Genomic DNA, 26050 nt, shown 5'->3' with positions numbered 1-26050 from the left:
ATTAAAAAAAACATTTATTATGTTGAAAACATCCGAGTAGAATTTTTCAGGTTTCTTTGATGAATAGAAAGTTCAGAAGAACAGCATTTATCTCAAATAGAAATCTTTTGTAACATTATAAATGTGTTTATCATCTCTTTTGATCAATTTAAAGCATCTTGGCTAAATAAAAGTATTAATTTCTATAATTTCTTTCCCACAAAAATAAATAAATAAATAAAATATTAGAATGATTTCTAAAGGATCATGTGACACTGAAGACCGTAGTAATGATGCTGAAAATGTAGATTTGATCACAGGAATAAATTACATTTTAAAATATATTCAAATAGAAAACACTTATTTTGAATAATAAAAATATTTCAAAATTTTACTGTTTTTGCTGTACTTTGGATCAAATAAATGCAGGCTTGGTGAGCAGAAGAGACTTCTTTAAAAAAAACAAAACATTAAAAATCTAAAAATTTAAAAACTTTTGACTGGTAGTGTATATTTAAATTTTTATATTCAAATATTGTATTTAAAAACAAGCACTTTTTAAATAAAACATTTATATGGAACTTACAGGTAACAGGAATATGATTTTAGTTTTTTCCATTTACAGTTTTCATTTATGGTTTGCCATGAAAATAATGTGAAAAACAAATAGGGTTTTTTGTATTTTTCAAGAGGTATGACATAAATGACATGTATTCATGAGATTCATCTTTTCACCTGCATGCTAAAATAAAGCCATCATAATGAAACAGCTGTTATTATTGCACTGGGCAACTTTTGGTAATCATAATGTCCTCAGTTAAAAAAATAGGAAAAGATAAAGTTCTGAGCCATTAACTTATAATAAAGATTCTCTACATTAGATTTGTTTAGGATGAGCTTCGAATGGAAGTGTGCAAGGGAAGTGCATGTGGTTGAGAGCGAGAGAGACCCAGCGCAGCCTCTCTCTCTCTCCCCTGAAGAGTTCAGCCCAGAGTCGCCCCCTGGTGGCCCTGAGATGCAGCCCTGAGACCCGCAACACCAGGCCAAACACAGACAAACCAACAAAAACAAGAAAACCGCGCCTTCCGCCCACCCGCTTGGATTAGTGTGTGTAGAAATGCGTCGGGAATGTTAGCCGTCATCTGATCGCATTCACAGCGTGGATTCGCACTCCACTTTGCAGGTGGTGGTGGCGGCGCCTTTGCGCGTCAGCTTGAGGAAGCTGGGCTTCTCGGTCACGCCGTTGTTATTGGGGGACGTCAGCGCCCTTGTCTGCTCGGCCTTCGCCCCGTCGGCCTCTCCGCCGGACCCTGGGTAGATGACGAGGAAGCAAGCGGACAGGAAGCCCAGGAAGGAGCCGCCGGAGGCCACCATGGGAATGACCCGCACGCTGCCCACCGCGTCCACCACCGCGCCCAGCGCCGACGCCACCAGGATCTGAGAGATGTACACCTGACATGACAGGATGGCGCAGTCGATGCCGAAACCTCGCTTGGAGTTGCCAGGGCTGTGCTGGACGTACTGCAAATGGCAAAAACACAACAGTTGCATGTCAGTATCCCATGATTCCACTCTCTATCCTACCAGACCTATCAAGGAGGAATTAAAATAAAAGTACCACATACGTACATATATAAAATATGACATTTTTTTTTAGCCGATCACATATTTTAAAATATATAATTACAATTATTTTATATATATATATATATATATATATATATAGGAAGCAATTTCTTACAAATTAATTTTTTACAAATTAAAAAAATACTTAAAATAAATAATTAAAATATTTAATTTATTTCTAATTAAATACAAAATTACACAAATCACTATCTATTCAGTTTCAGGAGAGACTTTTTTAACTGATATTGGAATTTAAATGTTTAAATGTTAAATATTTTAAAATATATATACTTAAAATGTAATATTTAAAATATTTGATTGCGGATATTTTTTAAATAAAACATAAAATTAATCAATTCACAGAATTAAATATATATTAAATTATTTAAATATTTATTTTAATAAATATATCAAATATATAAATATATAAATATATATTGAAATATTGTAGTTTTAAAAATTGTTTACCAAAAATAAAAAATAAATGTAAAAAATTATATATCTCCATTTTTCCTTTCTTGACTTTTTTTGTATAGAGATTGCAATTTTAAATTTTAGCTGGTTAAATATTTAAAGATATATAAGTAATTATTTTTACAAAATATTTAAATGTATATATTTAAAATATTTAAAACTACATATAAAATAAAACAAATCACTGCCTATTCAGTTTGTTTGTGGACAGGAGGGACTTTTAATTTAATTTAAATCTAAATTTAAATTAAATATTTTGAAATATATAATTAATTATTTTACAAAATATTTAATATATATTTGAAATATTTAATTTATTTCTAACTAAATATAAAATAAAACAAATCACTACCTATTTAGTTTGCTGATAATTTGATATTAAGTATATACATTTATAAATGTTTTATTTTTATTTTTTATTTAATAAAAAAAAAAAAATTCACAGCACTACCTATTAAGTTTGTTTATGCGCTGGACATAGTTTATTTATTTATTTATTTATTTTTTTTATTAAACAGAAATTGCAATTTCAATTTCTATCAGATTAAATATATAAATATTTACATAAATAAATAAATAAATAAATAAAAATCACAGCCAAATTTCTGTCATGCTACTGAACTGTACTCAAGTTAGCTATACTTTTCATTACGAGCAGAAAGTAATCTAATGACACATAATGCCTGTTACTTGCTGAAATCTCACCCTCAACCCTGAGTCCTGAGAGACAGTCAGTACAAAGATTAGGTCTGGCACTGGGATTAGTTTTAATACGGCAGGATTACAGTCTCACAGAGATGAATGTAAGCGCGGAGGCGCCTCTGACCTCTTTATTATCATGATACTGGCCCAGCAGAGCATACGGACAGTACGAGATGCTCATAGAGATGATGCCCATGCTGCTGATCATCACCATGGAGACGTAGACGTTGGGGAAGATCGCCATGACGGCCGTCCCGATGGCGAAGCCCAGAGTGCCCAGGATATAGATGACCTTTATGCTGAGGTCAAAGTTATCCAGGTACTTCTGGAGTAAAGCTACATTGACAAAAGACATACAAATTAAGAATTACGCTTGAACAGATCAGATGGTTGAACTTCTAGATTCAAAATTCATACCTGAACAGATGGCGGCAGTGGCGGCGTAAATCACCAGCCCCCAGCAGCCCATCTGAACCCCTCTGTGGTAGTTATGAAGGGCGGTGGAGTTCAGCGGGGCCTACGGGGACAAAAGACATCAAGATTTAGTGGCAAAGATTATAACTGCTGGCAAAGAAGCTCCCCTAAACTTTAACCATGTTGTCTGTTCAAAAACATGTCAGAAAACTTACTGCCAGCAATCACAAACAAGAATGTGATTTCTGATTTGCTAAACCTTTATTGTCAGATGAACCTCTTGGATATAAAATATTCATTTGAAGAAACCCCTGAGATTTTTAAGTTGATTCTCTGGGAATCGAACCCACAACCTTGGTGTTGCTATTAGCACCATGCCTACTGTTCGAACTACAGGACGCTTTCTTATATTTTCACAGCTCAAATAGTAGAGGATGGCACAAGCAATTTAAAAGAGCAATGCTTCTCACACCATTGAGTCACCATTGTGGGTGAGCAAAAGACAAAAAATCATAATTTAGGGTGAATGATTTGCTAAAATTGTATGCATTTAAGTTGTACATTTGAACAGTTCATGCATTCCCTGGGAATTGAGCCCACAACCTTGGCAACACCAATGCACCATGTTCAACTGTTTGAGCATCAGAAATGCTTTTCTACATTATCATAGCTTAAATAGTAGAGCATGGCATTAGCAACATCAACGTTGTGCGTTTGATTTTCAGGGAATGCATAACTTTAACAATGCAAGTCGCTTTATGCATTTTTTAAAAAAAGAAAAGAGCGATGCTTCTTTCACCACTGAGTACCCATGTGGTGCACAACTTGATCAAATGTGTATTTAGAACACAATGCAGGTCGCTTTAGATGCATAAAAAAAAAATTGGTGCATCTCTCACCGTAGGGTCGCCCTCGTAGATGACCTGCCCCATGAAGTCGGTGTAAAACACGGCCTCTGCGATAATGGAGAACCACGTGACCAGGTGACACACGCACAGTCTGAACAGCTCTTTGGGCATCTTCAGCATGGACATCCAGAGCAGTCGGACAGTGGTTTCGGTCTCACCCTCCTCGCTCTCCGTATCCCCACTGGAGTTGGTGTTCCCACTCTGGTGCCTCGTCCTTTGGCCGTTCCTCTGCTTCTGCCGTTTCTCCATCTCGTAGATGTCGTTCATGCTGCGGGACGGTTTGATAAGGAACGCGGCGTTGGCGCGCCTGTAGCGGTAGCGGTGGGATCCGACCCGGCCGTAGTAGGAGAAGGTGCAGGACGACTGTCGGTAGAAGGTGTGGCGCCTGCGGCGCATGGATGCGTTGGCGCTGGAGGGTTTGATACCGTGTGGCCCGTGCCCGTTGAGGTCCGTCGTATGTCCATTGGGCGCTTTGGATTGGTTGAGCTGACTGTTAAGCAGAGCTTCTTCTCCGTCACGTTCGGGCTGCTGCAGAAACGCAGATAGTCGGCTGAATTTTCCACGCAGGAACTCCTGACTGTCCACGCTGCTGCTGCGTCGCGGCAGCGACCCGTGATAGGAAGAAACGCGATCTTGGAAGATAGACGGCTCAATTTCGCGAAGAAACAGCATGTCATGGTGGTCCAGCGTAGCATCGGCCATTGCCAAAACAGAGTCGCTTTTACTTCGAACGATGTCCACGTCTAAGAAGTCCATGTCCAGGTCTCGCTCCGATCGCCGGTCCGCATAGAGGTCGAAATGCTCGTAGGGTTCGTCTTCTTGGATCATTTCGAGCTGGGGTTGGTGTGATGCGATTTTTACACTGGATTCAGTTTCTGCTTCCTCATCCAGACGGTCTTGTTGAGGGCTGAACTGCTGCTCCTCGATACTAAAGAGGTGCAGAGCCACGGAAATCGTGAACAGAACTGCGGCGAACATGAACAGAATTTGCTCTTGAGACTTGAAGGTTCGACCCAAGAAGGTGTGCGTCCAGTCAAGACCACCGAGGGCATAACCGACCGCCCCTCCGAGGCCTTAAAACACAACAGGCAAAGTTTAGCACTGATTCTATATGGACATGTACACAATAACAAAGCTTTTGGGAATAACAAGCAATTTTAAAGGCACAATGCAGAAAAATATTTTCTTACTTAGTATTTTTTGTCTTATTTTCCATTAATCCATTTTTCTCCAGAATTTAATAAGATTATAATATTTATATTTACAAAATGTAATATTTCAAAATATTAAAATTTAAGATACATTTATTTGAGATGGAAAATTATTTAAAACTGGAAAATTAGTTCATGGTTAAAACAAAAAAAAAAAAAAAAAAATATATATATATATATATATATAAAATAAAAAAATATATATATAATTTTTTTAGATATTTTTGTCATTTTCCAGTACAAATTTCTAAACATTCTTAAACCAAGACACACTTACTTGAGGAGAAAAAAACTCATACTCAGGATATTAAGTTTTATTTTCTTAAAAATGTATCAAAATTAAATAGGTTTATGCATAAAACAAGAACAAACATCTATCAATGGTGTAAGAATTTTTATTATTTTTTTATTATTTTTTTATTATTTTTCATACCATATTTGCAGATATTACTGTTTTAAGCATAAACTTACTTAGTATTTTTTTCCAGAAAAAAACTATATTTACTTCTCAATTAAATATTGTTTTAAGAATGTTTAGATAATTCTAGTTCAAAAAATATCGCAAAATATTTCCAAGCTAGTATTTTTAATCTTGTTTTCAAGTACTTTTTTTTTTAAATCAGTGTACATTTACTTTACAAATAAACGACTTAAGATATTAAAAATATGTGTTTATGAAAAAATATCTGTCAATCAGCTTAGAAAAATAATATTTAGTCAAATTTTCAGAAAAAGTCATTTTGAATCGCAAGTAAATATATCTTGATTAGGAAAATAAGACCAAAATACTGCATAAAAATAATTTTAGGCATGAATTCAGTCATAGACTGTAACTATCACTCATAAATAACTGCAAAATGAAATTAAAAACACAAAACGAGTGCCAACTGCATTTATCAGTAGTGTGAATGTGGCCTATGACTCATGCTAATTATAAGTTATTCAAGCTTTTCAGGTTGTGATCTACGACTGAATGAGGCAGATTTTGGCAACGCTGTACCTGCAGAGAAGGCGTGAATGTTGAGAGCCATGTCCTGTTCTTCAGTGTCGGCCACGTCCAGCAAATACGCTCGTATGGGACCCTCCGTCGCATCCGCACAGAAATCCAGCACCACCACCCCCAAAACGGTCATCACGATTCCTATCGGTTGGTTATTTGGCACGTCTCCTATAGCAAGACCTGAGACAGACAGACAGACACAAACAGGTTAGCTTCGATTAGGAGATTACATTACTTTATACAAAGGCAAATATCAACTAACCTGCCAACACACAGCATATTATATGTCAGCTCTCACTGCTCATGTGCTCCTGAGTGCAAATTTACTCTTGCTATCAATATTTCATACAGACTTTCAGCGTGTATGCGACACACACAGGCCTCTGGGAACTCAAACATTCCATAATGCATCAGCCCTGTGTGTCCTGACCTTGATCTGCCGCATTGTCATCCCATGAGCCATTGTACATGTGTGTGTGAGTAAACACACAGGCATGTATTGATTGCTCAGGCTTATTTTAGACCTTTTCCGGGGTTACAGTAGAGCATGTGTGCTACGACATCCACACCAGCATCATGGTGTGATGCATCACCAAAATAAAAAAAACTAATAATAAAACAAAATATATTTAAAAGTAAATAAATAAAACAAATCTGTATTGTTGCAGTATTTTAAACACTGTTCTAATATTTATTGTATGAAAGTGTAGGGCGGAAGCTGGTTGTAGACTCATAGCTCTGTGTCGTGTCAGCGGGACGCTGAGTATTACGCTTTCTTCCTGACAATGGAGTCGGCGCGCAGCAAGCTAGCCATGGAGACAGGAAGTTGTTCCAGATAGGCAATGAAAGGTAAAAAAAGGGCACAACAGGAAACAGTTCCCTGTGAACTGGTTCCTAGTCCTTTCCCATGTCATAGAGACTGACGGAGCTCATGCTGACACAAGCACACACATAGCAGACAGCCATCTCTTTCTGCTCAAATATTGACAGATATAGTCAAGAGAATAATAAAAGACAAAAAAACAAGGTATTACCATGGTACATGTCTTAAAAAACTTGTAGGAAAAAGTACATTTGGGAATGCCTAAATAAAGACTTTTTATAGACTGTGGTCTCATTAATGCTATTTTTTAGATTGTGTTCACGAGGGTGCTGAATGAGGTTCAGAGATCAGTAGGCGTGTGCATGTGACACTTCTGCTCTCTAATAGAAACATAGCAGTGATGACTGCGTCACACATTCAGTGCCAAGAAAAGGAGCGTTCCTGCAAAAATCAGCTCCGCAAACATCTCACCCTCAGAAAGACAGCATGACGCATGCGAGACAGGTTTTTTCAGGTTAAAGTCTACATGAACTGCTGTTTGCAAGCTATTTGTGATAGCTGCTTCGCTATTACTTTATTTTCTAGGCAAAAAGTCAAGTGAAACATTTTAAGAGGTGAAGCAAGTTATAATATTATTATCATGTAATAAACAGATGTATTATTTATTATTAAATCATATGTAATGAATACCAGGAACATGTGTCAGACAAATAAATGATCGTTTTGTTTTCATGGTGACTTTAAAGTTTAATGTTTAGGAAATACTATTTCTTACAGAAAAGTTAACTTCACATTTAGAAAGAAAGAGTGAAAGTATAAACATAGATAGATAGATAGAACAAGATAGAGAGAGAGAGAGAGAGAGAGAGATAGAACGACAGAGGTAAAACAACAGATAGAAAGAACGATAGATAGACAGAAAGAATGACAGAATGATAGAGATAGAACAACAGATCGATAGATTGATAAATAGAGAGCTAGAGAGAGAAAACGATATAGAACGATAGATAGAACGAGAGACAGAATAGAACAAGATAGATGATAGAGAGACAGAACAATAGATAGAATGAGTTATAGAGAGATAGATCGAGAGATAGATAGATAGATACAGATAGATAGATACGGTGGTGCCGTGTATTAGGATGATAATGCACACACAGCAAGACTGGTGACAAGAGTGATTTGATGAACATGAAAGTAAAGTTAAACATCTCCCATGGCCTGCACAGTCACCAGATCTGAATATTATTGAGCCACTTTGGGGTGTTTTGGAGGAGCGAGTCAGGAAATGTTTTCATACACCAACATCACATAGTGACCTGGCCACTGTTCTGCGAAAGGAATGGCTCAAAATCCTTCTGGCTACTGTGCAGGACTTGTATTTGTCATTCCCAAGATGAAATAATGCTGTATTGGCTGCAAAAGGAGGCCAAACGGCATACTAATTGTGGTCTAAACCCAGGTGTTTCAGTTTCACTGTCCAACCCCTGTAGATAGATAGACAGATAGATAGAACGAGACAGAGAGAGGTAGAACAATAGACAGAAAGAACAATAGAATGATAGAGACAGAACAATAGATAGATCGATAGACAGATAGATAGATAAATAGAGAGCTAGAGAACGAAAGAGAAACGAGATAGAATGATAGACAGATAGAATGAGATAGAGATGAAATGAGGCAGAAAAATAGACAAAGAATGATAGATAGACAGAAAGAACAATAGAATGATAGAGATAGAACAATAGATAGATCAATAGACAGACAGATAGATAAATAGAGAGCTAGAGAACGAGATAGAATGATAGATAGAATGAGAGATAGATAGAATAGAACATGATAGATAGAACAGCAGACAGAACGAGATAGAACGATAGATAGACAGAATGAGTGATAGACAGAACGAGAGATCGAACAATAGAATGAGATAGAACAATAGATAGAACAACAGATAGAATGACAGAACGACAGATAGATAATAAATAGATAGATAGATAGATAGCACATTTCACTCTACAGATATATTTTTCATGGTTTCAAAGTATATACAGACAGACAGAACAAGAGACAGATAGAACAATAGAATGAGATAGAAAGAATGAGAGAGATAGAATGAAAGGGAGAACGATAGACAGATCAAGATAGATATATAGATCGAGAGAGATAGACAGAGAACAATAGACACAAGAGATAGAACAACAGAACGAGATAGATGACAGATAGATAGATAGATAGAACGAGAGAGAGAACGAGAGAAAGATAGATAGATATAGATAGATCGATAGAGAGAGATCGAAAGAGAGACAGATATACAGACAGATAGATAGATAGATAGATAGAACATTTCACTCTCTATAGATATATTTTTCATGTTGGAGTTTCAAAGTTTCGTGCTCAAGTTCACAGAGAGCGAGACGGTAGAAAGCGCATCCTGTTTGCTTTCATTATTTTACAAAAGCGCAACGTTTCGTTGTTATTGTGAGTGCACACAAAATAAAAAGTAGAGTCTTTACAGATTCTAAAGATGTAGAGTATTTTAAGAGCACTTGCACCTCCATCTGTCATGCAGTGAGCACGCGCTACTATTCAGCTTCCACACTCTGTGCAAATAGATAGACAGATAGATAGATAGATAGACTGATGAATTGTTCACATTATGACCAGGAACATGCATTAAGACAGTAAATTGTTATATTGATATAATGTTCAGTATTTTTTCAGTTGTCCTCACCTATCAGCGAGCCATTGAGGAAGAGCGCGACGCCCAGCAGGACGCCCACACACAGCGCCAGGATGAAGGGCCGTCTGCGGCCCCAACGCAGCGTACAGCGGTCACTGGCCGAGCCGATCAGAGGAGTGAAGATCAGACCCAGGATGGGGCTCAGGAACCACGTCAGGCTGTAGTATTGCTCTGGAAGACCTGACAACAGCACAAACACACCATCACAACCAACACGCAGGTATGATGTCACTTCCTGCACAAGTTTTCAGTCGAAGTGCTGTTCCGAAAGCAGTTTTGGGTTGCATTGCATAGGTTTATTGCTCTCATAAATAAGCATTAACAGTAATATGATAAAAAACCCATTATAGACCCATTAAAACCCATTTAGAAAAAGAGTTTATCATTAAATTGTAAGGAAAATCCCTGATATTCTGTCTAACCAGATCAATGCTGATAATACTAATGCTACTGCTAACATTATCCAGTATCCAACATCCTCACCAATATATTACATCTCTACTAAAACAAAATAATTAAATTAAAAAATAACTCAGTTTTTATTGAAAAGATGAGTAAAACAAAATCATTCTATAAAAATAAAACTTTATTTATTTATTTTATTATTATTATTATTTATTTATTTATTTATTTTTTATTTTATTTTATTTTTTACAGTTTTTAGGTCTTTTTTGTTTTAAATTTATCTATTTAAAATTTATCTATTTAAAATAAAATAAAATAAAAAAAACTGTTCACAGAAAAAAAATGAATGAAATAATATAATATAAGGAATATAAAATAATAAAAATATAAATTCTAAAAAATTAAATAAAACAAAAGAAATAAAATGTAAAAATAACTCAGTTCTCACTGAAAATAAAATTAAAAAAAAAATAACATTTTTAGGTCTAAATGTAAATTGATCCATTTGAATTTTACTCAAAAAATAAATTTTTATATTTAGAGCAAAATATTTAAGCATATTTAAGCCTTGTAAATTGTGATTTGAATAAATGCATTTTGAAAATGTAATTTAAATCAAATCAAATAAATGCAAATAATAAATAAACTATGCCACGAGTGCAGTAATGTGACCAGTTTCTTTTATGTATCAGTGACAAATATGCATCAAATGTAGTTATTTATTAATTTGTTATTATTTAGTTATTACATTTACTTAAGTTTCTTAAAGTTGACATTTATGTTAATCCAAATAGATGGATATTTTATATGCTACTTAAATACATAAAACCTTACATTTTATGTCACATAGTGTTTTTGACCTCTTTGACCATGACTGCAGTAGGTTTTGGTGTTAAAGTTTCAGATCAGGACTCGGAGCGGCTGATGTCTGTCACAGCTGGCACTCAAATTACGATCTTATGACCAGATTCAATAAGAAAATAGGATCAGACTAATAAAGCAGATTGTTTGTAAGAGTAACAGGCTTTAAATGTTATTAAAGTAACTCACTCTCACATGATTCAAATCATAAATTAGGCTGCTGTGGAAATCATTATTGGGTAAGTAATCCTCTAAAAGCCTGGCAAACGTCCAGCTTATCAATAAAAACTACACTTTCATTGTTCCCGGATCAGAGTCTCTGTGCTGGAGACTGATCTACAAACACTTTCCCTAAATTAACTAACATATGATTCAGGAAGAAAAAAAAAAACAAGTTCATGGTCAGGAAGAAAACACCCCACAACAACAACAACAACAACAACAATCTAAAATGTTCATGGTCAGGAAGAAAAACACCCCAAATTAACAACAACAGGAAGAAAAAAAAAAAACAACAACAACAACAACAATCTAAAATGCATGGAGAAAAAAAGTCTCTTATAAAAGGTTCCTCTGTTTTTATCCAGTTAGATGTGCATGTTATAGCATATACAATGAATTTTACCGGTAACAACCCATCAAATTATTTATATTATAATTATTATATTAAATTATAATAAAAAATAAATATGTCCTGAAAAATTTTGCATTTAGAAAGAAATAGTGAAAATAAAAATAAAATAAAAATAAAATAAAATAAAATAAAATAAAATGAAATAAAATGAAATAAAATGAAATAAAATGAAATAAAATGAAATAAAATAAAATAAAATAAAATAAAATATTCAGTCCTCACAGAAAAGATGGATAAAAGCAAAAATATTCTAGGGAAAAAATAAATAAAAATAAAATAAAATAAAAGAATTAGTGCTCACAGAAAAGATGAATAAAAGAATAAATCTAAATTCTAAAACATAAAATAAAACAAAAAATAATACATTTAATAACTCAGCTCTCATTGATAATAAAGGAAATAAAGGAAAATAAATTTGATGAAAATAAAATGAAATAAAATGTAAAAAAATAAATAAATAAATAAAGTAAAATAAAAATAAAATAGACAATAAATATATATATATATATATATATATATATATATATATATATATTAAGGAAAGTCCTCACAGAAAAGATGGATAAAAGAAAACAAAATAATTCTTGGGCAAAAAAAGGAATAAAATAATAAAATAAAATAATAGAATTAGTGCTCACAGAAAAGATGAATAAAAAGAATCAATATAAATTCTAAAAAAAAAATAATAAAACAAAACAATTCATTTTATAAATAACTCTGTTCTCTTTGAAAAGAGGAGTAAAAGAAAATAAAAAATAATTAATAGTAACAATAAAATAAAATAAAAATTAAATGGAAAATAAAATACTAAGAGAAAAAAAAAAAAAATAAATAAAATATAAAATAATAATTCAGTAATCATAGAACAGATGAGTAAAAGTAAATAAATAAATTCTATTAAAAAAACTAAATAAAATGTAAAAAAAAAATACTAAGAGAAAAAGAAAATAAATAAATAAAATATAAAATAATAATTCAGTAATTATAGAAAAGACAAGTAAAAGTAAATAAATTATATTAAAATAAAACTAAATTAAAAAAAAAAAAATCATGAACCATCCATGTAATAAATGTATGACAGACTCCCCACCAAAGTAATACACATAAACAATAAGAGAGAATGATAAAAACATACTGTCATTCATAAAAATGAGTTTGAGATGAAATGATTGGTAGACCGTCTGCAGTGTCAACATAATACTGTCGTCTACATTCATTATGATGCTTTAAAACTTCATTTTTGTAGAAGCTTTTAGAGCCACTGATACACAGAAGCATGTGCAGCATTTCCAGAAAGAAAAACAAAACAGTCTGTCAGCGACTTTAAGACTGTTTGTTTGTGAGATTTGATTTCATAATTACAACAAACAACAAAGGACTTCTGATCCAGACCAAGAGCTCAGGCTGAAGCACGTCCTTCATGAAGTGTGTTTATTCAGTGAGGTTGTTATAGCGGCAGAACAAACACACATCTGTCTGCGTCACACACCAGCTGTCCATCATAAACCTCTATCATAACCGCATCAGAGCGCCAGCAGCGCCGTATAACACGCATAACCTCATGAAGACGACACTGATAATTCACACGCAGAGAGGCAGAAGACTCTCACAGGAATCAGCTCTATCTTTAGAGTGTGTGTGTGTGTGTGTGTGACAGAGCTATAATAGGATTATCACACACACACACACTCTGGTCAGCGATCAGAGAGACTGTCCGGTGTGTTACGTGAAGCGGGGAGCGTTGAGGAGTCGGGTTAAGCGCTGACGTACGGGACGCCAGAGGAGAACATTCCTCAAGTTACGCAAGAGACGTCCTGTATGGATTTACAGCGCTCAGCAAACCAGATCAGCCATTCACACTGAGACCAATGACTCGAATGCAAACACAAAGACAAAGTCACATTAATCAGTTCGACATGTTAACCAGGCAACATGACAAGATTCAAGTAGGACAGGAAAAATAAAGAAAACTAAAAATGAATACAATGAAAGATTCAGTGCTCACTGAAATTATGAAAAACAGAAAAAATTAATTATACAAAAAATAATAATTATAAAAATCGCAATCATTTATACAATAAAAAATAATTTAAAATAAATTTAGGTATTTATTATTATTATTATTATTATTATTATTATTCCTTATAAATAATAATTATAAATAAATAAGATGAATGAAAGAAGAACAATAAATTATATAAAAAATAATAATCATTTATAAAATAATAATAATAAATAATTTAAAATAAATAAGAAATTAATATAAATTAACAAAAATAAAGAATAAAATGAAAAAAGGAAATAAATAAATAAAATAAAATATAATTATAAAATAATCCTTTACAAAAATAATAACAATTAATTTAAAATAAAAAACAACAAATGAACAAATAAAATAAAATAAAAAAAAAACCATCTGTATCTCTTTTATTAAATATTTATTAAATAATATTTTAGTGTGCACAGTATACACACATATAATAAATATTTAAAGAACTGAACGATACATTACATTAATTACATAAATAAAAAACTAAATATTAAAGTGATAAACATGCATATATGTACATATACATTTTAAAATTAATAAATATATTTATGATTAATATTAATATTCAAATAAAAAACCTAAAATGACATTCTAAATAAAAATAAAATCAATATTAAAATAAACATATATATAAGGACATATAAAATATGTAATTATTAAGAAATATTTAAAAAGAAATACATGATATATTGCATTAATTACATAAATAAAAATAAACTAAATATTAAAACAATATTTCAATAAGAAATCAGAAAATTACATTCTAAATAAAAATAAATAAACATAAGCACATATAAAATATATTCTTACTTATTAATAAATGTGAAATACATGATATTACATTAATTACAAAAAAGTACATATACGTACATATACATTTTAAAATTTTAAATTAGATTTATAATAATATTAATATTATTTATTCTAAATAAAAGAATGAAATATTAAAATAAAAAATGCACATATAAAATTAATAAATATTATTATAATCAATATTGTTTATTAATACATATTTAAATAAGAAATATATGATAAAATTACATTCTAAATAAAAATTAAATATTAAAATAATAAGCACACACACACACACACACACACACACATATATACACATATATACACATATATATATATATATATATGATAAAATTAAATAATAAAATTAATACTAAAATAATAAACATTTATTTTATATTTATTACATCTAATAATAAATATAAAATAAAATGCATATCAAATAAAAAAAAAAAATTACTAATTTATCGTCATTATCTTCATATTAATAAATAACTGTTTAGTGCACACAGTACACATACTGCACACTACTTGTTTTTAAAAGTAGCACTGAAAGTAACATTCTGAATGTTCCATTCCATTGGATAAATTTGAGGAAAAAAAAGTGACAGTAAACTTGATACATTCCCACAATTCTGTGTAGAAAAAAAGAATGACCATAAAAGTCAGAACTGTTCTCACGGTTGCTGTCAGAAATCAGCTGGAATCGAGCCACTGCACCTGCTGGTGAAAAGTGTGACGTCCCATTACAGGATCAGAGAAAAAAAAAACTCACGATCCTCTGGGAATCACGTAGACGAGAGTCCTGAGAAGGCGTTTTCTGCCAGTCTTATCAGAGTCAGGACCGGATCTGACAAACCAGTCGTTCTGTTCTCATCGGAAAACCGGGCCGGGCTTCGACTCGCGGTGCCACCAATGGCTTCCTGCCACCATCGACAGCCAGTCCGCTTCCTCTTCCTCCGGTTTGTCGAGCTGTTTTTATATATTTAGTCTTTGTGCGCAAACTGCAGTTAAACACACAAACAACTGAGACACTGAGGCCCAAACAAAAGATCCGAATCAGCTGGTAAGCAACTTATTTGTTCCTTGAAAAATACGCGGAGTAAACATGCAAACAGGAAGTTTGAGGGATTTCAGTAAATAATCACAGGAGGCTTTCTGTTTCCCACCAGGTCAAAAATGGTGAACAATACTGAGAGCAGAATGAATCAAACAAGAGGAAGTACTTTCTAAAAGAGAGAAAAACACAAGTCTAAAAGTCACTTCAGTGAAGCCCAGAGAGAGAGCAACAAACCAACATCCAAAACAACACACTCTCCAGTCTGTTTCCAGCAGGAAAAAACAGTTTCAAGAAAATAGTACCTGGTTTTTGGAGGTCAAGGGTCAAAACCAGGTTTAGATGTGAAACCAGCTACCAGCATGGACCGCTGACTTAGAAAGGCAAAACTCTTCCTTCATTCTTTATTTAGATGCTTTCAGAGCCAGTTACACTGACTTCATTTTCCATTCTTTTTCATTCATATGTGTAGAAACGTTTTAAAGCAAGAGTGCAAGCCTATGTAAAGATCTTTTATTGCATTTGGTGACCTCTGACCTGCTAATTAATTTAGCAAAGAGATATCTGACCCAGTCATAGACTGACATTATTATTATTACTATTGTAAAAAATAAGTAAAAAAAAAAATGCATAATTAATATTAATTCTTAATAAATATACACATATAATACAATTACAATATAAATAAAAATATTAAAACAAAAAGCATACATATGTACATATGTAATATAAAATTAATAAATATATTTATAATTAATATTATTTATTAATAAACATTTTAAAAATAAACATGATAAAATTACACTGTAAATAAGAATAAAATAAATATTAATATAATAAACACAGATATATAAAATTAAAAAAATTATTTATATTTTGTGCATAATTATGTAATAATTTAAGTAACTACAGTCCAATTATTTTAAAATGTAAACTAATTACAAGTACTTAATTTGGATTGTGTGATCAGATTCCAAAAATAATTACCCAGCTCTGCATATATTATTATTTATTAATAAATACTTACCTATGATATATGATACAATTACATTACAAATAAAATAAATTAATATTGAAACAAACATACATATGTACATATATAATATACATTTAATAATATTAATAATAATATTACATAAATAATATACATTTAATAATAATAATATTTGATAATATTTACATAATAAATATGTAGTTATATAATATAAAATTAATTAATATGTATAATTAAAATATTTAATAATACAAATTTTAAAAATAATATATGATAAAATTACATTATAAATACAAATAAAATAATGTTAATAAATATTTATAATGAATAATATTTAGGGAATAATTACATTATAAAGTTACATTAAATTCTAAATTATGTCAAATTACATTATGAATATATATATAAAATTGTAATTATTTAAAATTAAAATATTAAAAATAATTAAAAATATAAAAAAAACTATTATATACAATATATTTTAGCAAGCGCATATATATATATATATATATATATATAAGAGTTTATTTGCATAAACGGATAACTCTGTTTTTTTTTTACTTTATATCAATATATATTTATATATTATGTTTTTTACTCTTTTACTTTATATCAATATCATAACTGTAGTTTGATTGAGATTAACTGGACTGCACAATGAAAAAACATGATTTTTGAAAATAGTTAAAAATGGAGTTTTAATATGTATAATATGTATATATATGTATATTAGTGCTGTAGTAGTAGTATTTGTTAGTTATCATTTACTATTTTAAAAAAAGCATAAAATCTACTGTACTTGCAAATAAAACTCAGGGAAAGTAAGGAACGCTTCTGTATTGTAGTGATTAGTACGTTTGACCATTACGGTAATATGCAGGTATCAGGTGCTCTGACATGAAATACTGTATCTGCAGGTGCGCACACACACACACACACACACACACACACACACACACAGTGTCAACATCAGGTCACTGGCCACATGGGTCCCACCATTGAACCCTAAGACTAACAAAAGCAACATCAGTCAGCCATCACCACTGTAACCACTATAACAATTCCTATGAAAACAAGAAACCCTGCCAACACAGCACTACAGCCAGAGTCAAACTGGAGAAATCTGGAGTGAGAGTGACAGGAAGAGGAAGAGGAAGGTCAGGAAGGTGAAACTGTCTAGAAACGGACAAAAGGCAAAGCAATGCCAGGAAACAGGTGCAGCTCTGTGCAGCTCTCTGTGTGTGTCAGGTGCACAGCACTGAGCTCGCCAATACCTTCTTTATCATCAATACACATCATTAGTCATCATTTTTACTTTTACTGAAGGGCTGCAACAAACCATTATTTTGATCGCAATCAATTTCCCTACTGAATATCCTGTTTCATTCAAAAATATACTGAATTGACCTGCAAATTCATATGGCAAAGAGATATTTGACCCATAGAGAATCTAAAAATGTCATAGACTGACATTATTATTATTGTAAAAAAATAAGTAAAATAAATATGTATAATTCTTAATAAATATATATATAATAAAATTACATTATACATAAAAATATTAAAATAAAAGCATACATATGTACAAATATAATAATATAAAATTGATAAATGTTAATTAATATTTAATTAATAAACATTTAAAAATAAACATTATAAAATTTAATTGTAAATAAGAATAAAAAATATTAATATATATATATATATTATATTAAATAAATATATACATATATAATATCAATAATTCATTAATATTGTATGAATAATATATAATCATGTAATCAATAAAAAAAGTATCCACAGTCTGATTAAGAGTATTTAAAAATGTAATGTAATCTATTTACAAGTACTTAATTTGGATTATGTGATCAGATTGCAGAAATAATTTGGATTATGTGATCAGATTGCAGAAATAATTTGGATTATGTGATCAGATTGCAGAAATTACTCCATATTATATATATATATATATGTGTGTGTGTGTGTGTGTGTGTGTATGATAAAATTACATTTCAAATAAAATAGAATATATACATATATATATATAATTATAATTATAAAATTACATTATTAATCAAATTAAAATAAATGTTAAAATAAGAAACATGTACATGTATAATAAAATTAATAAATATTTATAATTATGATAACACTGAATATATGTTTATAAATATGATAAAATTGCATCATAAAAATATTAATAAATATTTAAAATTAATATTTAATAAATACATTATAAATCACAATTAAAAAATGATAAATTAATAAACATATATGTATATATGATAAATTAATACATTCATAATTAATAATATTAATAAAAATATGACAATAAATATTTATACAAAATATAAATATTATAATAAATTATAAATATTTACATTACAAATTACATCAAACTATAAATAATGTACAATTACATTATGAATACAATATACATATATATATATATATATATATATATGTATATATATGATTGAAGCTGAGGCCAGGACCACCGAGATCCAGGACCAGAAACCGAATCTCTCCAGAACTCTGATCCCGATTCACCAGAAATCGAGCAGATGGCAGGATGAAATATTAACACGGCGGTTTCATATTCTCTTCCATTGCAGCGTGTGTCCGGAATAACCCTCAGCTCAACTGCAGCTCAACACCATGAATGATTCATCAGAGAGAGCGACATGTGCGGTTTAGAGCTGGTTAAAGTTAACAATCTGGACACACAACATACTTTAAGCATCTTTAATCCCAGGTGACGGACTCACCTGATCTCACATCAGCAAATATACACTCCAAACACTGACAAACAACAAAGAAATGCACTTTTGCATGTAACATAAGCTTTAAAAATGATCATTTCTCTCCATGCAAAGGTTGCTTGCCATAATGCATTGTTACTGTATGTTTTTACTAAACTGTTTTGAGTGTTGCATGTTGCTATGCAGTTGCTAGGGTGTTCCGTGTGGTTGCCGTGTTGTTTCTAAGCAGTTACTGAAGTGTTCTAAATGATTTTGGAATGCTGCTCTGCAGTTTCCAGTGTGTTGTTGAGTGAGAGACTGTGTGCTTTAATCATTAGAGGGAGAAAACTGACTTCTAATAGAGTCAGTCTGTTTTTCTCTTGTCTGTGAGCTCCTGAAGGACATTTAAACCGCATGGGTTTAATAACACACACACACACACACACGTGCACACGCACACAGCGCGAGTCAGCTCGGTTACGTAACACTGCAGCAGTGCGATACGCAGCACACAGTCTAACTCAGCACTACACTGGACATGCAGGAGATCTAGAGCAACTTTATTCTGCATTTGGTCACATATACACACACAAAGAGAGAGACACAACACACAGACTGTCAGAGTTTGTTTGTGTCTGTGTGTGTGTGTGTGTGTGTGTGTGCCTGTTTGTTTGTGTTTGTATTAGGGATGTGCGGTATAACGGTACTGGAAAAATACCAGTATATATTTTATTTCAAACAGTTTGATACTATCATTTTAATCAAATCGGTATTTATACGCTGCTGTTTCGAAGCTCACATATAGGTGGCAGTGCTTCCCAAATTGCTGCAAAACGGGTAAACTAATCAACGCGATGGATCATCAAACAGATAAAACTCCATCAACGCACTCGAAACTAGTAAATAAAGACAACTGTAGAAGTTATGATGAAGCATGATGAAGATGAAAGAGCTGACCTTAAAGGAGAAGTCCACTTCCAGAACAACAATTCACAAATAGTTTACTCACCCCCTTGTCATCCAAGATGTTCATGTCTTTCTGTCTTCAACAAAAGCTTGAAAGGTCGAAAGGTCACGCGGAATGTAGACGGAACTACAAAGACTAAGAAAGTCCAAGTAAGTCAAACGCTGTTTACAAACAAAAAGGTACAACGATGCTGGATGATTTTGAAGTTGTAGGAGAAAATAAGACAGAGTTTTTCGCCATACTCTACCTTTTTGAGCCAGAGTACACAGAAAATGATCTTAGACGTAATTCGTAGTAGTGATGGGAAGTTCGGATGATTTTACCAACTCGGACCTTTGAGTCTCGTTCAGCAAAATGAACAAATCTTTTTTTCGAGTCATTTTGTTCATTTTAGCAAAATATAATTAAAATGTGTTACTTCCTTAACACATCTACTGCTTACACAAACGTTGATCACACTACAAACAAGACAAAACTATAATGCTATAAGAAACACAAAAAGATTAATTCATTGTTTCACTGGGTCTTTAGTCTATGATTAGCTCACCTCACCTCTTATCTGACAAGTTTTTGGGTTTGAGTCATTCGTTCATCACGTGACAGCCCCATAAGCTCAACCAATGCAGTGTGAGCTGGAAAAAGAATTGATTAGTTCATCTCTCGAGTCTTCGCGTTCAAGTCATTCGTTCATCACGTGACAGCCCCATCAGATGAACGAACGACTCGAAAAACCCAAAGAGTCGGAACAGGTGAACTAATTCCAGTACAGAACCTAATAGGATGTTGCACATGCGCGACTGAACGAATCACTCCCTGGGACGACTCGTTCTTCCAGAGTCACATTAAAGATTCGTTCAAAATGAACAAAACGTTCAAGAACGACCCATCACTAATTTGTAGCATTGTGGATGCACATCCCAGAGCCTGTGCTACACAAGCTTTTGTGCTTAAAAAGTATAAAATTTTTTATTTTTTGAAAAACTTGACCGATCGTTTCACTAGATAAGACCCTTCTTCCTCGGCTGGGATCATTTAGAGCCTTTGAAGCTGCATTTAAACTACATTTTGGAAGTTCAAAATCGGGGGAACCAATCAAGGTTATTATATGAAGAAAAATCCTGAAATGCTTTTCTCAAAAACCATAATTTCTTTATGACTGAAGACAGAAAGACATGAACATCTTGGATGACAAGGGGGTGAGTAAATTATTTGTAAATTGTTGTTCTGGAAGTGGATTTCTTTAATGCACCTGTATGCAAGCTTTTTTATAAATCATGCCAACAAATCTTGCCAAGCATTTGTCACTTGCTCATCCTGTTCTTTAACGTAAATTTAGAAATTGACAGGTGAGTGCATCATTCATCACTCAGAAATTTAGTTTTAATTAACTTTTACTGACAGCTGATCAACACACATACCCAAGATGTGATGCAGAGTAAACACGAAAGCTCAAATTTGTGTGACACCTGTTTAGCTTTGGTCACATATTTTCATTTGCATTTCAAACAATCAAATATTAGTTTAATTTGAACAAAGCAAGAGTTTTGCTATATTAATTTTAGTATCAATAATATAAAGAATGTTTCTGCCACGTTGCCGACTGCTAATATGAAGCAGCCGAGATAGAGTGTGAGAGATTTATATTTAATGCTTTTTCTTTGGCTATCTGAGTCTGAAATCTGAAAACAATCAGAGAGAGAGGTAATCGCTTGATATTGAATACTTTGACTATTAGAATAACACTTAAAGGAAAGTTAAAATTCATTGGGTAGGCCTAAGCTGACCTAACAGTATTACATTAATCTAGGTCATTAATGAGTTATAAATGATGAATGAATCAACACATGTTTAGTATGTTAACATTACTTACTAAATTGTTTTCAATTCAATTATCTTTTGAGGCTGGCTATTTGTTTCCTATGGTATTGATTTAGTATCGATACCGAGGCATCACACTGTGGTATTGTACCGAAGCCAAAATTATGGTATCGAGCCATCCCTAGCTTGTATGTGTCTGTCTGTTTGTGTGTGTGTGTACACACACACACACACACACACACACACACACATAGAGATGCACACAAACAAACACACAAATGCACACAGACACTGTTTGTGTGTGTGTGTCCGTTTATCTTTTTGTTTGTGTGTGTGTGCGTTTGTGTGCATCTGTGTTTGTTTGTGTCTGTCTTTTTAGTGTCTTTTTGTTTGTGTGCACCTGTTTGTCTTTTTTTGTGTGTGTGTGTATGTTCTTGTTTGTGTCTGTTTTGTGTATTTTTGTTTGTGTATGTGCTTGCTTGTTTGTTTGTGTGTGTCAAGACAAACACACACAGAGATGCATACAAACACACACAAATGCACACACAGACACACAAACTAGCAAACATACACTGACAGTTTGTATGTGTGTGTGTGTATTTGTCTTTGTGTGTGCATTTGCGTGTGTCAAGAAAAACACACAGACACACACAAACAAACATACAAAAGCACACAAATGGACACAAAAACAAACAAACGGACAGACAAACTAACAAACACACACACTGACAGTGCTTGTTACAAGTGCTTGTTTGTTTGCGTCTCTATTTTGTCTTTTTGTTTGTGTGTCTATATTTTTGTGTCTTTTTGTTTGTGTGTGTGTGCTTGTTTGTGTGTCTTTTTGTTTGTGTGCATCTGTGTTTGTTTGTATGTTTGGTTGTCGTTTGTGTGTGTCTTTGTGTGTGTTTGTGTCTGTCTTTTTTTGACAAACACACACACACACACACTCTGACAGTGTCTTTTTGTTTATGTATGTGCTTGTTTGTTTGCATTTGTTTGTGTGTCTATCTTTTTGTGCCTTTTTGTTTGTGTGTGTGTGTGTTTGTCTTTGTGTCTCTTTGTTTGCGTCTGTTTGTCTTTTTTGTTTGTGTGTGTGCTTGTTTGTGTGTTTGACAAACACACACACACACACACACAAACAGACAAAACACTGACCGTTTTTGTGTGTTTGTCTTTGTGTGCGCGCGTTTGTTTGTGTGTGTATGCCTGTGTCTGTGCATTTGTGTGTTTGCGTGCATCTCTGTGTGTGTATTTGTCTTTTGATGCACACAAACAAACACACGAACAGACACACAAACACACACATATACAGACACACAAACAAACATACACACAGACAGACAGACAGACAGACACACACACACACACACACACACACACACACACACAGAACTCTCCTCTTCCCCGTCTGAGTTCAGTGTGATTCGTCACGCTGCTCTTGACTCTGGTAAACCCCAGCGGTCACGATTAGCTCCTGGGCGGCTCTGCTTCCTACTTTTGTGGGCACTTATTTCACAGAGGACGCTGTGCATTTCAAACAAAATGCTAAATAAGTTTCACTATTGTTTCCGCAGAACCGCTGAAACTCTGAGCAGTCATGAGAACTCAAGTCTAATCCGCCAGAGATTGATCAAAAACAGCCCAAAACGGCTTATTGTTTGGCTATTTATAAGAGACAATAGAGACCTGCGAAATCACACGACACAAACTCACTACGGAGTGCTCACGTACACATTTGAAACATTACAATGAGTCCATAGATCAGCTAAGATGCGTCTGTAATTGATAGATTGCAGGGCTGACAGTGCAGGTGTGCAATGAATTCTTGTGCCCTGTGTGTGAGATGTGACGCACCCATGAGGCATTGCAGCAAGCTGGATTGACACTAGGTCGTGGGCTGTATCTGCTGGACCGCAACCATGTTCAGATTGGATTGCTAGTGTGCAGTATATACACTATATGTACAGTGAAACAGTATGTAAAACTGTAACATTAATTGTATAATAAATTATATTATATTTTAAACAATTTCTTCATTTACATGCACATTTGTGAATATATTTGAGAAGAAATTATTGATGTCCATTTTTGTAAAAAGAAACAAAAATGTATTAAATACATATACTTTTTATTAATTATATCATTATATCATTAATTATGTCATATATTTTCTATTTATCTATCATATAATTTATAAAATGTAATATAAAAATATTATTTAAAAATATTTAAATTATATAATATTTTTTATAATTATTTCAAATAACTGATTATATAATTTATTGATTTATATGTATAAATAATTTATACACACAAATTACATTAATAATAAATAAATTAATTATAATTTAACACACACACACAAATAACATAATATTTCAATAATTATTAAAGTGTATATACATAAAAAATATGAATAGTATAATTAATTTTCTATTTATCTATCTATCATGTAATTTATAATATGTCATACAAAAAATATAACAATTTAAAAAGACTGTTAAATTTAATAAATTATAATAGATTTTATAATTATTTCAAATAATTGATTACATCATTTGTTCATTTCTATGTATAAATCATTTATACACACACACACACACTACATTAATAATAAATTATTAAACTATAATTTAAAAGTATTTGTTGTAATAAATTACATAAATTATTTTAAATAATTAAACACTCTTCAGGGTATGTACACAAACATAATAATGCTTTTAAATTATTAATTTAATTTTTATTTATTATTATTTGTATATTTTACTTGAAAAAAATTAATTATTTAAATTTGCCATTTTTATTTCCTTTAAGTGGATATTTAGACCAACAAATATGTCTAGTTACCTAAGAAGAAAAAAAACAACAAAAAAAAAAAAAAAAACACATACAGCAGACATAATAGAGCACAACCAGCACAGAAGTACACTATTCCAAACAAAGCCAAAAAAGTGTCAAATGAGATCTACAGCTGCTAGGTAATTTTGCTAAATATATCAACAGATTTTTGTGGCTTGTGTGGGGCGTTTGGATGCTTTGGAATGAGGTTTGTTTGTTCACTGGAAGTTTTTTTCCCATCACTGCGGAATGCATGAAATCCACAGGCTGTAAAAAGCAAAATTCCTTTACGATTCCACACGTTCCAGCCTCTCGCCAGCTAAGACAAACACAACATGGCTCACGTTTGACCCCAGACCAGCTGAGCATCCTGGGCCATGTGAACGTGTGCGCTTCATCCCGAACCTCGGAATCCGCTGAGTCACACATTCCCAACACAGCGGCGGACCACGCATTCCCTCCACCTTTGTTGTGATTGTCTGTTTATGGTGGAATGTGTTGCAAATAGTTGCTGCATGGAATTTCATATGTAACTATTGTGGATGTAAACACATGCACACATGCACGTCAACTCCTCTTTTTGGCTCATCCGGATCTGAGTGTCATCATGCTGAGCATCACGTCCAGTCTGACTGTATAATTTCCCATTTCCTGTATATAAATTAACTGTGAGCTATTGTGGCTAATCCAGCTATGACCAATTCACGGAATCCCAGGAATAACCATCATACGTCACTCTAAAACACACACACACACAACTCTTAACGCAGGTGAACAAGGGCGGCTCAACCTCTAGAAATCCTCTTATCCTTTTGCCATTGTAGTTTGGACACAGAGCATGTTTACAGACACGTAAGGCTCGATCTAAAATTAGCCTCGCATCGCATCACTCATAACTGGCCTTGACCTGATGACTTGATCCTTTAAACCCAGAGAACAAGCCATTAGCTTATATAATCACCAATACGAGCAAAATAATCAAAGTAAACGACAATCAAGTTACACTTTAGGAA

At 32.6% G+C, this 26050-nt stretch overlaps 1 protein-coding gene across 1 annotated transcript in view; it reads right to left on the bottom strand.

Moving 5' to 3' along the window:
* Window positions 1-643: 643 nt before the first annotated feature.
* The window catches only part of LOC127181809 (solute carrier family 45 member 4), a 57768-nt gene continuing 32361 nt past the window's right edge, over window positions 644-26050 (bottom strand). Inside the window, exons 4-9 of the mRNA XM_051136755.1 lie at window positions 9869-10057; window positions 6315-6494; window positions 4095-5176; window positions 3199-3298; window positions 2906-3117; window positions 644-1500 (exon numbers count right to left, since the gene is read on the bottom strand). Of these exons, the coding sequence (XP_050992712.1) occupies window positions 1132-1500; window positions 2906-3117; window positions 3199-3298; window positions 4095-5176; window positions 6315-6494; window positions 9869-10057 (2132 nt within the window). The 3' untranslated portion in view covers window positions 644-1131. The remainder of the gene's footprint in view (window positions 1501-2905; window positions 3118-3198; window positions 3299-4094; window positions 5177-6314; window positions 6495-9868; window positions 10058-26050) is intronic.

The sequence above is a fragment of the Labeo rohita genome, chromosome 19 (assembly GCF_022985175.1).
Source record: "Labeo rohita strain BAU-BD-2019 chromosome 19, IGBB_LRoh.1.0, whole genome shotgun sequence".
Lineage (NCBI taxonomy): Eukaryota > Metazoa > Chordata > Actinopteri > Cypriniformes > Cyprinidae > Labeo > Labeo rohita.
Note: the sequence above shows the minus strand (reverse complement) of the source record. Positions and strands in the feature narration are given on the sequence as shown.